Here is a 15,801-nt window from a genome sequence, read left to right as displayed (position 1 = left end):
GGACCTTTTCGGGGCTAATACGGGATCATTTGGGGATCCTCTAGGGGTCTTTTCGTGACTTTTTCTGTATTATTTCGGGTTAATTTTGGGACCCTTTCGGCATAATTTCTTGATGGTTTGCCGGATCCATCAGGGTCATTTCGGGACCATTTTGAGATCATTTGGGGACCCTTCCGAGATCATTTCTGGATCCGTCCGGGATGCCGTATGAGCCATTTCGGGATTTTTTGTTACTTTTCAGGGATAGTTTTTGCACCCTTCCGGGATCATTTCTGTATCTGTGCGGGATCCCATCTGGGTCAATTCCGGACTATTTCGGGATCATTTTGGAATCCTTCCGGAATCATTTCTGTATGGTTTTCGCGATCCATCGTGGATCCCCTCGGAGCCATTTCGGAACTTTTTCTGGAGTTAGTCGGGATAATTTAGGGACCCTTCCTGGATATTTTCTGGATGGTTTCTGAGATCCGTCCGGGAGCCCGTCAGGGTAATTTCGGAACTTTTTCGGGACTATTTCGGGATCAATTTGGTACCCTTCAGGCATCATTTCTGTGTGGTTATCTGGATAAGTCTAGAATCGTGTCTTTGTCATTTCGGGTTTTTTGGGACTACTTCGGGAACTTTTGGAAACACTTCCGGGGCGTTTCTGGATGGTTTTCGGGATCCGTCCGCGATAGCGTCGGGGTCATTTCGTGGCTTTCTCTGGATAATTTCGTTATCATTTTGGGATCCTATCAGGTTATCAGCTCATAAAGTTCTTTTTTTTACTCAATTACAAAAATAAAATGCATTAGACAGAAAAAAAATTTTAAACAGATAACTTTATAAGCAGGCTAACGTGAATAGCCCACATATTTCATTTTCTCCTTGCGGACGGGGCCGCGGGTAAAGGCTAGTATATTATAAATGGCAAAGTTTGGATGTTTGGATGTTTGGATGTTTAGATGTTTGGATGTTTGGATGTTTGGATGTTTGTCCAGACGTTTGTCTTTGTGACTCAATCACGCAAGAACGGCTGGACGGATTTGCATGAAATTTGGCATGCATATAGCCAATAGTCTAGAAGGATCTACTAGCTATATAGTTTTCAAAAGGGGCGTGGTCTCCGCCCCCTAGCAACAGTTATAATTTAATTATTATATTTTTTTGTTTTTGCGACTGAATCACACCAGAACGGCTTCACGGATTTTGATGAAATTTGGGACAGAGATAATAGGCTACTGGCGAAATTTTTTTCGAACATGGAAAGGGGGAAGGGGGTTCCACGACCCCTTCGAATAATTACTTTTTAACAATTTTTACACATTATAACTTTACGTATACTGACCTTCACCAATATTACAAACTCAATGGGTGAAATAAGTCGAGGGCTTACAAAGTGAGCAGTGATACCCCCCCCCCCCCCCTTTATCACCACTCTGGTGTAAAATCTATAAATTGTTATAACTCAATATAAATTTTCTCCTAAATGAATAGTTTTTGGTATCTGGCACATACAGTTTCTAATTAGCTTCTTATTTGTAATCCCGTAAGGATCATATTGAGACCCTTCCGGGATCATCTCCGGATGGTTTTCGGGATCGGTCCGGGATCCCGCCGGGGTAATTTCGGGACTTTTTCGGGACTATTTCGGGATCATTTTGGGACCCTGCCAGGATCATTTCTGTATAGTTTTGGGGATCCGTCCGTGATCCCGTCGGGGTTATTTTGGGACATTTTCGGGACTATTCCGGAATCATTTCGGGAGTATTTCGCGATCATTCGGGGACCCTTCCGGTATCATTTCTGGATGGTTTTCGGGATCGGTCCGGTATCTCGTTGGGGTAATTTGGGGACTTTTTCGGGATCATTTGGGGGCTCTTCCGGCATCATTTCTGGATGGTTTTCGGGATCCGTCCGGGATCTCGTCGGGGTCATTTGGGGACTTTTTCGGGATCATTTGGGGGGCACTTCCGGCATCATTTCTGGATGGTTTTCGGGATCCGTCCGGGATCCCGTCGGGGTCATTTGGGGACTTTTTCGGGATCATTTGGGGGCTCTTCCGGCATCATTTCTGGATAGTTTTCGGAATCCTTTCGGGATCCCGTCAGGGTCATTCCGGGACCTTTTTCGGGATCACTTAAGGATGGCTTTCAGGATTTGTCCGGGAACCCCTCAGGGTTATTTCTGGACTTTTCCTAGACTATTTCGGGATCATTTTGAGACCTTCCTAAGATCATTTCTGGATGGATTTCTGGATTTGTCCGGGATGCCGTCAGGGTAATTTTGGGACTATTAGGTGATCATTTGAGGACCTTTCCGGCATCACTTCTGGATGGTTTTCGGTATCCGTTCAGTATCCCGTAGGAATAATTGCAGGACTTTTTCGGGATCATTTGGGGTCCCTTCCGGCATCATTTCTGGATGGTTTTTGGGATTCGTCCGGCATCCCGTCGGGGTCATTTCGGGACTTTTTCTCGATTAATACGTGATAATTTACGGGCCCTTTCGGTATCATTTCTGGATAGTTGTCGGGATCCGTTCAGGATCCCGTCAGGGTCTTTTCGGAACCTTTCCGGCATCATTTCTGGATAGTTTTCGGAATCCTTTCGGGGTCCCATCAGGGTCATTTCGGGACTTTTTCGGCAACATTTAAGATTGGTTTTCAGGATTCGTCCGGGATCCCGTCAGGGTAATTTCGGTATCATTTTGGGACCTTCCCAAGATCATTTCTGGACGGATTTCGGGATCATTGCGGGACTTTTTCGGGATCATTTGGGGTCCCTCCAAAGATCATTTCTGGATGGATTTCAGGATCCGTCCGGGATCCGGACGGGGTCATTTCGGGACTATTAGGACCTTTCCGGCATCATTTCTGGATAGTTTTCGTGATCCTTTCGGGGTCCCGTTAGGGTAATTTCGGCACTTTTTCGGGATCATTTAAGGATGGCGTTCAGGATTCGTCCGGGAACCCGTCAGGGCAATTTCGGTATCATTTTGGGACCTTCCCAAGATCATTTGTGGACGGATTTCGGGATCAGTCCGGGATGCCGTCAGGGTCATTTTGGGACTATTAGGTGATCATTTGAGGACCTTACCGGCATCACTTCTGTATGGTTTCCGGTATCCGTTCAGGATCCCGTCGGAATCATTGCGGGACTTTTTCGGGATCATTTGGGGTCCCCCCAAAGATCATTTCTGGATGGATTTCGGGATCCGTCCGGGATCCGGACGGGGTCATTTCGGGACTATTAGGACCTTTCCGGCATCATTTCTGGATAGTTTTCGTGATCCTTTCGGGGTCCCGTTAGGGTAATTTCGGCACTTTTTCGGGATCATTTAAGGATGGCGTTCAGGATTCGTCCGGGAACCCGTCAGGGCAATTTCGGTATCATTTTGGGACCTTCCCAAGATCATTTGTGGACGGATTTCGGGATCAGTCCGGGATGCCGTCAGGGTCATTTTGGGACTATTAGGTGATCATTTGAGGACCTTACCGGCATCACTTCTGGATGGTTTCCGGTATCCGTTCAGGATCCCGTCGGAATAATTGCAGGACTTTTTCGGGATCATTTGGGGTCCCTTCCGGCATCATTTCTGGATGGTTTTTGGGATTCGTCCGGCATCCCGACGGGGTCATTTCGGGACTTTTTCTCGACTAATAAGGCATCATTTGCGTGCCCTTACGGCATCATTTCTAGATAGTTGTCGGGATCCGTTCGGGATCCCGTCAGGGTCTTTTCCGAACTATTAGGAGATCATTTGAGGACATTTCCGGCATCATTTCTGGATAGTTTTCGTGATCCTTTCGGGGTCCCGTTAGGGTAATTTCGGGACTTTTTCGGGATCATTTAAGGATGGCGTTCAGGATTCGTCCGGGAACCCGTCAAGGTAATTTCGGTATCATTTTGGGACCTTCCCAAGATCATTTCTGGACGGATTTCGGGATCAGTCCGGGATGCCGTCAGGGTCATTTTGGGACTATTAGGTGATCATTTGAGGACCTTACCGGCATCACTTCTGGATGGTTTCCGGTATCCGTTCAGGATCCCGTCGGAATCATTGCGGGACTTTTTCGGGATCATTTGGGGTCCCTCCAAAGATCATTTCTGGATGGATTTCGGGATCCGTCCGGGATCCGGACGGGGTCATTTCGGGACTATTTCGGGATCATTTGCGGTACCTACCGTCATCATTTCTGGATGGTTTTCGGTATCCGTCCGGGATCTCCTCGGGGTCATTTGGGGACCTTTTCGGAATCATTTGAGGGCTCTCCCGGCATCATTTCTGGATGGTTTTCGGGATCCGTCCGGAATCCCGTCGGGGTCATTTCGGGACTTTATCGCGACTAATACGGGATCATTTGCGGGCCCTTTCGGCATCATTTCTGGATAGTTGTCGGGATCCGTTCGGGATCCCGTCACGGTCATTTCGGGACTATCAGGGGATCATTTGAGGACCTTTCCGGCATCATTTCTGGATAGTTTTCGGAATCCTTTCGGGATCCCGCCAGGGTCATTTCGGGACTTTTTCGAGATCATTTAAGGATGGCTTTCAGGATTCGTCCGGGAACCCGTCAGGGTAATTTCTGAACTTTTCCGAGACTATTTCGGGATCATTTAGGGACCTTCCCAAGATCATTTCTGGATGGGTTTCGGGATTTGTCCGGGATGCAGTCAGGGTAATTTTGGGACTATTAGGTGATCATTTGAAGACCTTTCCGGCATCACTTCTGGATGGTTTTCGGTATCCGTTCAGGATCCCGTCGGACTAATTGCGGGACTTTTTCGGGATAATTTGGGGTCCCTTCCGGCATCATTTCTGGATGGTTTTTGGGATCCGTCCGGCATCACGTCGGGGTCATTTCGGGACCTTTTCTCGACTAATACGGGATCATTTGCGGGCCCTTTCGGCATCATTTCTAGATAGTTGTCGGGATCGGTTCGGCATCCCGTCAGGGTCTTTTCGGAACTATTACGAGATCAATTGAGGGCCTTTCCGGCATCATTTCTGGATAATTTTCGGGATCGTTTCGGGGTCCCGCCAGGGTCATTTCGGGACTTTTTCGGGATCATTTAAGGATGGCTTTCAGGATTCGTCCGGGAACCCGTCAGGGTAATTTCTTGACTTTTCGGGATCATTTTGGGACCTTCCCAAGATCATTTCTGGATGGATTCCGGAATTAGTATGGGATGTCGTCAGGGTCATTTTGGTATTAGGTGATCATTTGAGGACCTTTCCGGCATCACTTCTGAATGGTTTTCGGTATCCGTTCAGGATCCCGTCGGAAACATTGCGGAACTTTTTCGGGATCATTTGGGGTCCTTCCCGAGATAATTTCTGGATAGATTTCGGGATCTGTCCGGGATCCAGTCAGGGTTATTTAGGGATGCGTTCGAGATCCCGTCAGGGTCATTTCGGGACTATATCGGGATCATTTCTGGATGGTTTACGGGATCCGTCCAGGACCTCTTAAGCGTCATTTCGGGACTATTAGGTGATCATTTGAGGACCTTTCCGGCATCACTTCTGGATGATTTTCGGTATCCGTTCCGGATCCCGTAGGAATCAATGCGGGACTTTTTCGGAATCATTTGGGATCACTTCCGGCATCATTTCTGGATGGTTTTCGGGATTTGTCCAGATCCCGTCGGGGTTATTTCGCAACCTTTTCGGGGCTAAAACGGGATCATTTGGGGATCCTCTAGGGGTCGTTTCGTGACTTTTTCTGTTTTATATCGGGATCATTTGGGGACCCTTCCGGCATAATTTCTTGATGGTTTGCCGGATCCATCAGGGTCATTTCGGGACCATTTTGGGTTCATTTGGGGACCCTTCCTAGATCATTTCTGGATCCGTTCGGGATACCGTAGGAGCCATTTCGGGATTTTTTGTTACTTTTCCGGGATAGTTTTTGGACCATTACGGGATCTGTGCGGGATCCCATCTGGGTCATTTCCGGACTATTTCGGGATCATTTTGGGATCCTTCCGGAATCATTTCTGTATGGTTTTCGCGATCCGTCGTGGATCCCCTCGGAGCCATTTCGGAACTTTTTCTGGAGTATGTCGGGATAATTTAGGGACCCTTCCTGGATGGTTTTCGAGATCCGCCCGGGAGCCCGTCAGGGTCATTTCGGAACCTTTTCGGGATCATTTTGGAACACCTTCAGGGATCATTTCTGTGTGGTTCTCTGGATACGTCTAGGATCGTGTCGTTGTCATTTCGGGTTTTTTTGGGACTATTCCGGGAACTTTTGGAGACCCTTTCGGGGCATTTCTGGATGGTTTTCGGGATCCGTCCACGATAGCGTGGGGGTCATTTCGTAGCTTTTTCTGGTTAATTTCAGGATCATTTGGAATTCTGTCAGGTTATCAGCTCATTTAGCTCTTTTTTTTACTCAATTACAAAAATAAAATGCATTAGACAGAAAACAAAATTTTAAACAGATAACTTGATAAGCAGGCTAACGCGAATAGCCCATATATTTAAATTTCTCCTTGCGGACGGGGCCGCGGGTAAAGGCTAGTAATAAAATATATCCAATAGGCTACTTAACAAAGTATGCCAAGAAAAACTATGAAATATATACATACATGCTTAGAGCTTTTGAAGCAAATTTCTTATTAATCTTAGCCTAAATTCTGATAGTGTTGGATTAATAGAATTTTTTTGACGACCGTCCTCTTGGCATAAACTAAAAGATTTCAAGGACTTAGCTTTACAGCTGTCCCGAGATCTGGTAAAACTACATCCTCTATTAGCTGCAGCCTTGACTTCGCGAACTCAGGACACGAGCACAGAACGTGCTCAACCGTTTCTTACCAATGGTGCTCACGGGTCATTTCACTATTTGTCAAAACCCTGCTGATCCATCCCGACATTGTAGCGTGCTTTGCACACAGAGTATATTAACTTTGATTGGATAACGGTTCGTTGTACAGGTATAAAGGAATCGAGATAGATATAGACTTCCATATTTCAACATCATCAGTATCGAAAAAAAAAAATTGATTGAGCCATGTCCGTCCGTCCGTCCGTCTGTCCGCCTGTCCGTTAACACGATAATTGAGTAAATATTGAGATATCTTCACCAAATTTGGTACACGAGCTTATCTGAACCCAGGATAGATTGGTATTGAAAACGAGCGAAATCGAATGATAACCACGCCCACTTTTTATATATATAAAATTTTGGAAAAAACAAAAAACCTAGAATGTTGAAATTTGACGTGTGGACTGATATTGAGATTCTTGATAAAAATTTGAAAAACTTTTTTTAAATGTGCGTGGCACCGCCCACTTGTGATAAAATCAATTTTACAAATATTATTAATCATAAATGAAAAATCGTTAAACATGTCGTAACAAAATTCGGCAGAGAGGTTGCCTTTACTATAAGGAATGCTTTAAAGAAAAATTAACGAAATCGGTTAAGGACCACGCCCACTTTTATATAAAAGATTTTTAAAAGGGTCGTGTACGAATAAAATAAGCTATATCTTTGCAAACAGGAGCTTTATATCAATGGTATTTCATTTCACAAGTGGATTTATAACAATAAATAGGAAAAACTTAAGATAAAAAAATGGGAGTGGCATTGCCCCCTTTATAACTAAGCAATTTTCTATGTTTCTGGAGCCATAACTCGAAGAAAAATGAATGGATCGTAATAAAATTCGGTACACAAATTTTCCCTATAGCACGAAATATTTCTAGAAAAAATGGACGAGATCGCTTAAAGACCACGCCCACTTTTATATAAAAGATTTTTAAAAGGATCGTAGACGAAAATAATAAGCTATATCTTAGCGAAAAAGAGCTTTGTATCAATAGAATTTTACTTTCTAAATTGAATTATAACATTAAATTAGAAAACACTAAAATTTTTGAAAATGGGTGCGGCACCGCCCCTTTTGGGACTAAGCAATTTTCTATGTTTCGAGAGCCATAACTCGAAGAAAAATCAACATATCGTAACGAAATTGTGTACACATATTTTCCTTATAGCAGAAAATATTTCTAGTAAAATTTCGGTTAAAGACCACTGCAACTTAGATATAAAACAAATTTAAAAGGGTAGTAGACTAAAATAATAAGCTATAACTTAGCAAAAAATAGTTTTGAATCAATGATATTCCATTTATCAAGTTTTATTGTAAGAGGAAATGGTGAGACTTTTTTTTTTAAACGGTCGGTGCCACGTGTTATGTATAAAAGTTATTTATCTGAAATGAAATGTACAATTGAAGCACACGCTGAGTATATAATGTTCGGTTACACCCGAACTTAGACACCTTTACTTGTTATTATTTTTTTCACTCATACAAACTTTTATTGCATAGTCTGTTTGTGAATTTGTTTTGACGCCAAGAAGAGACTATAAAAATTAATTCATTCATTTGAGCTTCAAATATTTAATGAAGAAGTGTAACTTTTTATAATTGTCTCCTTATTTGCATATTTATGTTATATATTAATTTGATTTCTTTTTCTCATTTCTCTCCAATAACAGATATTCCTAAAATCATTGGAGTCAGTGACATCACAGAAAATAAAAGAATATGGCGTGCATTGATTGGCGAATTTTTGGGTACATTCTTCTTGGTCGCCATTGGTGTGGGCAGTTGTACCGGCTTTGGAACGTATAGCCCCTCGGTGCCGCAAGTTGCTTTCTGCTTCGGATTGGTTGTGGCTACTATGGCATTGGTAAGTAAATAGGCGTTATAAATTAAATTAATTTAATTTGTGATTATAAAAATGTGTTTACTGAAATATTTCAGAAAGTTTTCTAGGCATTTTGCAGTTAAATTAGATTTAAATTGATCTTTTGCGTTTTTTGATCCATTTTTAAACTCAATAAAACAACCAAGTGACAGACAACGTCCCTTATTAATTAATATCAAAAATGTAATGATCGAAACACTGTACAAGGCAGCGTTGAAGTAAACTTTCATTTCCGCTATAACTTAGTAAAGTAATTTTTAATCTAAGTTGTTAATAAATTAAGAGCTTGTCAAAAATTTCAAAATGAAATTACAACTCTAGAGAAATCTTCAGTATTTGTTAGTCAACAAACCACTGTTAACTTTCTTTTTATTAATCGGTGTTACAAAAGCCTAAAAAATGGAAAATCTTTATATGAACTTAGTGTGCCACTTTTTATACTTCTTTTACAGACTTAAAGCAGTCAAGGAATGGAAGGAACTAAACTTTTTCTACTAAAAAGGCCTAATGGAGATCTTAGCTGAAAAAAAGCTATTATATTTGATTTCCATTTGCTTGGCATAAATATAGCAGTAAATAAGCAACTCATTATTATGAACTAGATGACATAAGTTAGCCGTATTCAGCTAAAACTTCTAAAAATCTTGATACTTTCAAAACTCTGAACTCTTCTAGTATTTGACGCACGTTTATATCATATACAAAATCAAGGCGCATTCCTCTGCCTTTATGTTAGAACATTTTCATATTTGTCCACAAATTTCAGCATGCAATTCGGGAATCTCACTATCGAATTTTTAGTAACTTCTGGTGAGCCAGGGACTTGAAACTTTGAACATAGTTTAGATTTCTATTAAGATGCAATAACAAGAAATAAATTCTACAAGAAGAGGGCTGATATTGAGATATTTCTGTCGACTTTTAAGTAACTCCTCATTGAGATAGAAACTAAAAAAAATTAGCCAGTTATAAAACTCATACGAGAGTTGCAATCTTGGGATGGGCTTTCAAGTAGAGACTTGAAATCTTAAATGTGTTTCAAAGGTCAGTGGCAGCTTAACAAATGAGACAGAAAGTTTCGCTAGGTGTCGCACTGATCTAGATGTTTAAAAAACTGTACTGACCGTATGGAGTCTTGAGATCAATTTTGTGGTCATACGCGATAATCGGCTAAGCCCTATCTTTCAAAATTAAAATCAATCATCATTATCTTCGTGTTTAAGGATTCGCTTTCTGCTGCGTATTGATCAATTTACTACATAGAGAAAGTGCTTAAAAACTGTTTACCTTGTTTTTAATATTTAGTTTTATTGTTTTTTTTTTTAAAGACGAAAATAGTCTGGTTGGGTTACAGATCCAAAAAGTAAACAGATTCCAAAGGAGTAAGTGGTTAAAAAAAGTAATCGGTTTCAAAAAAGTAAGCGGTTCACAAAGAGTAATCGATTGCAAAAAGTAAGCGGTTCACAAAGAGTAATCTGTTTCAAAAAAGTGAAAACAATTGAAAGGTTGAAAAGTCAAAAATGCAAAATGTGAATCGAAGCACCCTCGAAATGCTTGTTTTTAAGATTACTCGATTTGTACAAAACTTATTGTAGGATTTGTTCAAAAATTTCAGCAAGCCTTTTTGCTTTTCATAAAAAAATATTTAGCTTGGTTTAACCGATAATATCTGAGTGAAAATATTAAAGTCAACGGTTTCAAAATCTGCTTTGGTGTTTTCAATTTCGATTACATTTTATATTCCGAAATAGTGAGGTCGTATGATGATGATGATGTGAGGTCGAATGGGAGAAACTTGATTTTTTCTGAGAGTGTCTACTTACGCGTTATCCCATTACAGAACCTCTACAAAACTGTCAAAGTCTGAACGCTTTCACAACTGGGTATAAAACTGACTATTGTTTATGGCTTGCAATAATACAATTTTATTGCATAATACATATATAAATTATTGCAATACCTTTTATTAACTTGTTTTTCAATTAAGTCTAATACATTTATGGGTTGATAGAAAAACAAAATTTAATTACTTTCGAAATATACGCAATTTTTTGCACCAACATTTTTGTGAATGTTTTTAAATACATTCAAGCATTGGCAAGGTCAGATTTGGTGATTAAACTTGAGAAGTCACGCTTTTCAATTGCTCATCTTCATTTAAATCACTGTGAAACATGTTGCAAAATATGTACCATTAAATAGATAAATTTCAAAATACAGACAAGATTGAAGTAGATTCAAACAAATCAATCACACAGAATCAAATTAGGATTTCATTCATACTCGAACTACATAACAGTGATTACGTCGAATTATTATAACGGTTTAATGAATGTTATCACTATAAAAGTGATAATAAATGTTTAAGTATGAGATAGAAAATAAATAAAATGAAAATTATAGATTGATCAAAAAAATATATGTGTTTACAACTAAGCAAGTGGTCAGTTTCGAGTTAGTTTTTTTTATCAAAACTGGCTGGGAACAAAATCTTCGAATTTTTTTTTCTGAAGTGTTAGTATTATTACAAAAACAGAAAATATGACTAGTTGAAAATATAAAGGATAATTCATACTGCAAACTAACTACAAAAGAGTCACAACTTGAAAAAATGTAAATGTTCAGGAGAGAAGAAAAACGGTTTTTGTGAAAACGTCTGTAATGTTATACTGAAATCCAGTTTTACAAAGAAATTGTTGACGAAATTTTGTTGTAATTATTGGTTTTTCGGACAAAATATATAGCAATTTGAATTATGACTATTTGACTGAAATATTTTTATTTTACCTTTGGAACTATATCCAATTATGCCCCTTTTAACTGAAAAAACGCTTTAGTTTTCTTTTAAAGCTTCTCCAGGCTAACTGAACACTACACAAAAGAAAATTCACAAAAAATATAGATTTTATGTCTTTATTGCTTTATGAATATTTTAAATTAAATTTTAATTCAATTCAAAAAAGATAAAATACAAAGCAAAAGTAAAATAGACAATTCATTGTTGAGAAAATACTCTATTAAAAATGTATTTCAAATTTATCTAAGCTAAATATTAATTAAGTTTTTGTAATAGGACTCGTAGAAATTTTTAGGAATTTGCTTTTTATTGACTAATTCTTGCATATGTTTTAGATTTATTTGTGGAAATGGTAGGTTTTGTGAATAAAGTGAGCACAAGCTAAAATTAATAAAGTTAAAATAGGTTAAGATAGCCTCTTTGTAGGATGTTTTGTAGAAAAATGAATCAAAATTTTCGTTATTAAGTTGCAAAACTTGAATATTATGCCATATAACTTTTTCATTGTTTTCATTAGTGGAAAAGTTTTGGCCCCATTCTTTTTGTAGAGATTTGAAATCATAAAAATCCTCATATTGCAATTGCTGAACTTTGTATGGTAAACCAGTCTTTTTAGCAGTTGCAATTAGGCTTGTATATTGTTCTGGTACGTATATAGGATGACTACTTAAATGTCTTTTTATTTGCTTTTCAATTACGCTATGTACATTGTCTCCTTCATTTTGAGAGTGGTCGCGAATAAGGTATTTATGCCTAATACTACGTAGATTGTACTTATGTACGACAAATGTATACATTGAAAGAAGATACTTATTTTTTTGCTGTCCGCAACAGTTATCGGAATGAAAAATTAAATTCAAATTTTGAGCATTTTTTTCTTTTTGAACTAAATTTTCAATATTCAAGAGTACACAGGTTGCAAAATCATTACTTCCTCGTTTTCTTTCTATTTAAGTCCAAAAAAACATTCCACATATTTGACTCTCAAGTCACTAACAGTGAAATTATGGCCACTATTACCGTTTACAACTCAACTCTGGTTGGGTTGAAATTTTGCAATTTGGTATTACAGATTACAACTCAACCTGTCAAAAAAATGTCGGTTGAGTTGGCTAGTCTTAACAACTTTTTGTGGCATTACCGTTTACAACCTTGTGTTGGTGTAGTTGTCAAAAACGTCAAAATCTCACAACTGATTACTTGCAGTTGTCTCATACAACTTTGCAATTGTTTTGAAAAAATGTAACGTTTTAAAAGACGGTTCACCACCTAATTTTTAACAAAAATTTTCAAAGTTGGTATCAAAAGACACGTTTCGCCCTCCCATTTAAGAATCCGAAAACAAAAATTAAAAATTTAATTTCTGTCATATCATTTCGTTTCAAATTTTCATGTGGTTGTATTTTGCCAGATTTTTTATACACAGTAATGCAGAAAGGCGTTGGATCCACCCAGGGTTATTTTTGCAAATCGCGGCCAAAGACCTCCAACACAGAAAGATGTTCTGTGCAAAAAAACTGTGGGTTTTTGTGAATATTTTTCGACAGAAATAAAATGTTTAATTTCCGCTTTCGAATCCTAAAAACGGAGATGGAAACGCGTCTTTTGATACCACCTTTGATAAAAGATAGATGGTGCACGGGCTCATAAAACTTTACCAAAAAAAAAAAATTTAAATTTTAAGCTGGTAATTAAACCTTTTTTAATCAAACTATAATCAACAATTTTGTACACATTTATAGAATAAAACAACGTTTAACCGAAGGATTATACTGAATAACTTTTTGACTTTATGGAGCGACATTCTGAAGTTGGAAGAGGCTGGCCGCAGTTCGGAGGCAGCCAAAATAGGTGAAATTATGCGAACGTGATTCCCATTGATACTAATCACTGCTCCTGGGAATTCTGTTTTAGAGTAAAATACAATTTTTGATGTTTGGGTGTTAATCCACTTCGCTCAAATATGCTCCTCAATGATATCTAAAACCAGTCCAACACCAAAATCATTTCCACAGCATTTTTGATAGCTGCCATCAGCAAGGAATCGGAGTGTGGCGCATAATTTTAAAATAGGGGTAAATCCTTCCCTCGAACGCGTTTGCGGAAATGATCCTTAATTTTGTTTAGTAATGAGCAAAATTCTTCCTTTCGAATCTGCAAAAGAAATTCATTTGGAGCTCATCATTTGTCACTTAAACATTTTCTTACTTGGTGCCTGGTAGTTCCGAGGGATTGGAATGATCACGCGAATGTTTTCCGTATTCGCAACATGTCAATCGCCAATAGTTTCGCCATTATAAAATAGATTTCATATCAGATAATATCTTGTAGTAACAAAATCACTTTTGCAAATGCTTAAATTTCCGCCACATATTTATCAGCTGTTCATTTATCTTTCAAATCATGACTTTCCTAGGTTGGCAATACCAATTCAACTTCTACTGAAATAAGTTTGTAATTCGTAATACCAAACAGGAGTTCAGTTGTCTGAAAGTTGAGCTGTTTTAATTACAAACCAACTAAGTTGAGTTTTATACCGTAATAGGGGCATATAACAATTTTACTCGTGTAGTAAAAAGAAGAGGTGAAGCCTTTTGGCAAAGGTAATACAGCCTGTAAGTCATATACAGATGCATTGTTATTTGCCTTGTCACTATCTTTATACTCAGTTGAGCAGAGCTCACAGAGTATAAGTTTGATTGGATAACGGTTGGTTGTACATATATAAAGGAATCGGGATAGATATAGACTTCCATATATCAAAATAATCAGGATCCAAAAAAAATTTGATTGAGCCATGTCCGTCCGTCCGTCCGTCCGTCCGTCCGTCCGTCCGTCCGTCCGTTAACACGATAACTTGAGTAAATTTTGAGGTATCTTGATGAAATTTGGTATGTAGGTTCCTGAGCACTCATCTCAGATCGCTATTTAAAATGAACGATATCGGAATATAACCACGCCCACTTTTTCGATATCGAAAATTTCGAAAAACCGAAAAAATGCCATAATTCATTGCCAAAGGCGGTTAAAGCGATGAAACTTGGTAGATGGGTTGACGTTATGACGCAGAATAGAAAATTAGTAAGATTTTGGACAATGGGCGTGGCACCGCCCACTTTTACAAGAAGGTAATTTAAAAGTTTTGCAAGCTGTAATTTGGCAGTCGTTGAAGATATCATGATGAAATTTGGCAGGAACGTTACTACTATTACTATATATGTGCTAAATAAAAATTAGGAAAATTGGATGAAGAACACGCCCACTTTTTAAAAAAAATTTTTTTAAATTCAAATTTTAACAAAAAATTTAATATCTTTACTGTATATAAGTAAATTAAGTCAAAATTCAACTCCAGTAATGATATGATGCAACAAAATACAAAAATAAAAGAAAATTTCAAAATGGGCGTGGCTCCGCCCATTTTCATTTAGTGCGTCTAGAATACTTTTAATGCCATAAGTCGAACAACAATTTACCAATCCTTTTGAAATTTGGTAGGAGCATAGATTCTATGACGTTAACTGTTCTCTGTGAAAATGGGCGAAATCGGTGGAAGCCACGCCCAGTTTTTATACACAGTCCACCGTCTGTCCTTCCGCTCGGCCGTTAACACAATAACTTGAGCAAAAACCGATATATCTTTACTAAACTTAGCCCACGTACTTATCTGAACTCACTTTATCTTGGTATAAAAAATGGCCGAAATCCTGGCCCACCCTAATGGCGATATCTCGAAAAGGCGCCCACCTATAGACCTAATGCCCACTTTCTCTTAAAATGCTCAGTAACACCTTTCGTTTGATACCCATATCGTACAAACATTCTAGAGTCACCCCTGGCCTCCCTAATGGCGATATCTCGAAAAGGCGTCCACCTATAGACCTAGTGCCCACTCCCTCTTAAAATGCTCAGTAACACCTTTCGTTTGATACCCATATCGTACAAACATTCTAGAGTCACCCTTGGTCCACCTTTATGGCGATATCTCGAAAAGGCGTCCACCTATAGAACTAAGGATTACTCCCTTTTAAAATACTCATTACCACCTTTCATTTGATAGCCATATCGTACAAACACATTCCAGAGTCACCCCTGGCCCACCCTAATGGCGATATCTCGAAAAGGCGTCCGCCTATGGACCTAATGCCCACTCCCTCTTAAAATGCTCAGTAACACCTTTCGTTTGATACCCCTATCGTACAAACACATTCTAGAGTCACCCCTGGCCCACCCTAATGGCGACATTTCGAAAAGGCGTCCACCTATAGACCTAATGCCCACTCCTTCTTAAAACGCTC

General features: G+C 39.0%; 1 protein-coding gene across 5 annotated transcripts in view; it reads left to right on the top strand.

Moving 5' to 3' along the window:
- Positions 1-15,801, top strand: part of LOC137244792 (aquaporin-like) — a 165,612-nt gene that overhangs the window by 46,694 nt on the left and 103,117 nt on the right. For all 5 annotated transcript variants that reach the window (XM_067774306.1, XM_067774307.1, XM_067774305.1 and 2 more), the window contains one exon: positions 8,495-8,688. In XM_067774306.1, the coding sequence (XP_067630407.1) occupies positions 8,495-8,688 (194 nt within the window). The remainder of the gene's footprint in view (positions 1-8,494; positions 8,689-15,801) is intronic.

The sequence above is a fragment of the Eurosta solidaginis genome, chromosome 3 (genome assembly GCF_040869045.1).
Source record: "Eurosta solidaginis isolate ZX-2024a chromosome 3, ASM4086904v1, whole genome shotgun sequence".
NCBI lineage: Eukaryota > Metazoa > Arthropoda > Insecta > Diptera > Tephritidae > Eurosta > Eurosta solidaginis.
Note: the sequence above shows the minus strand (reverse complement) of the source record. Positions and strands in the feature narration are given on the sequence as shown.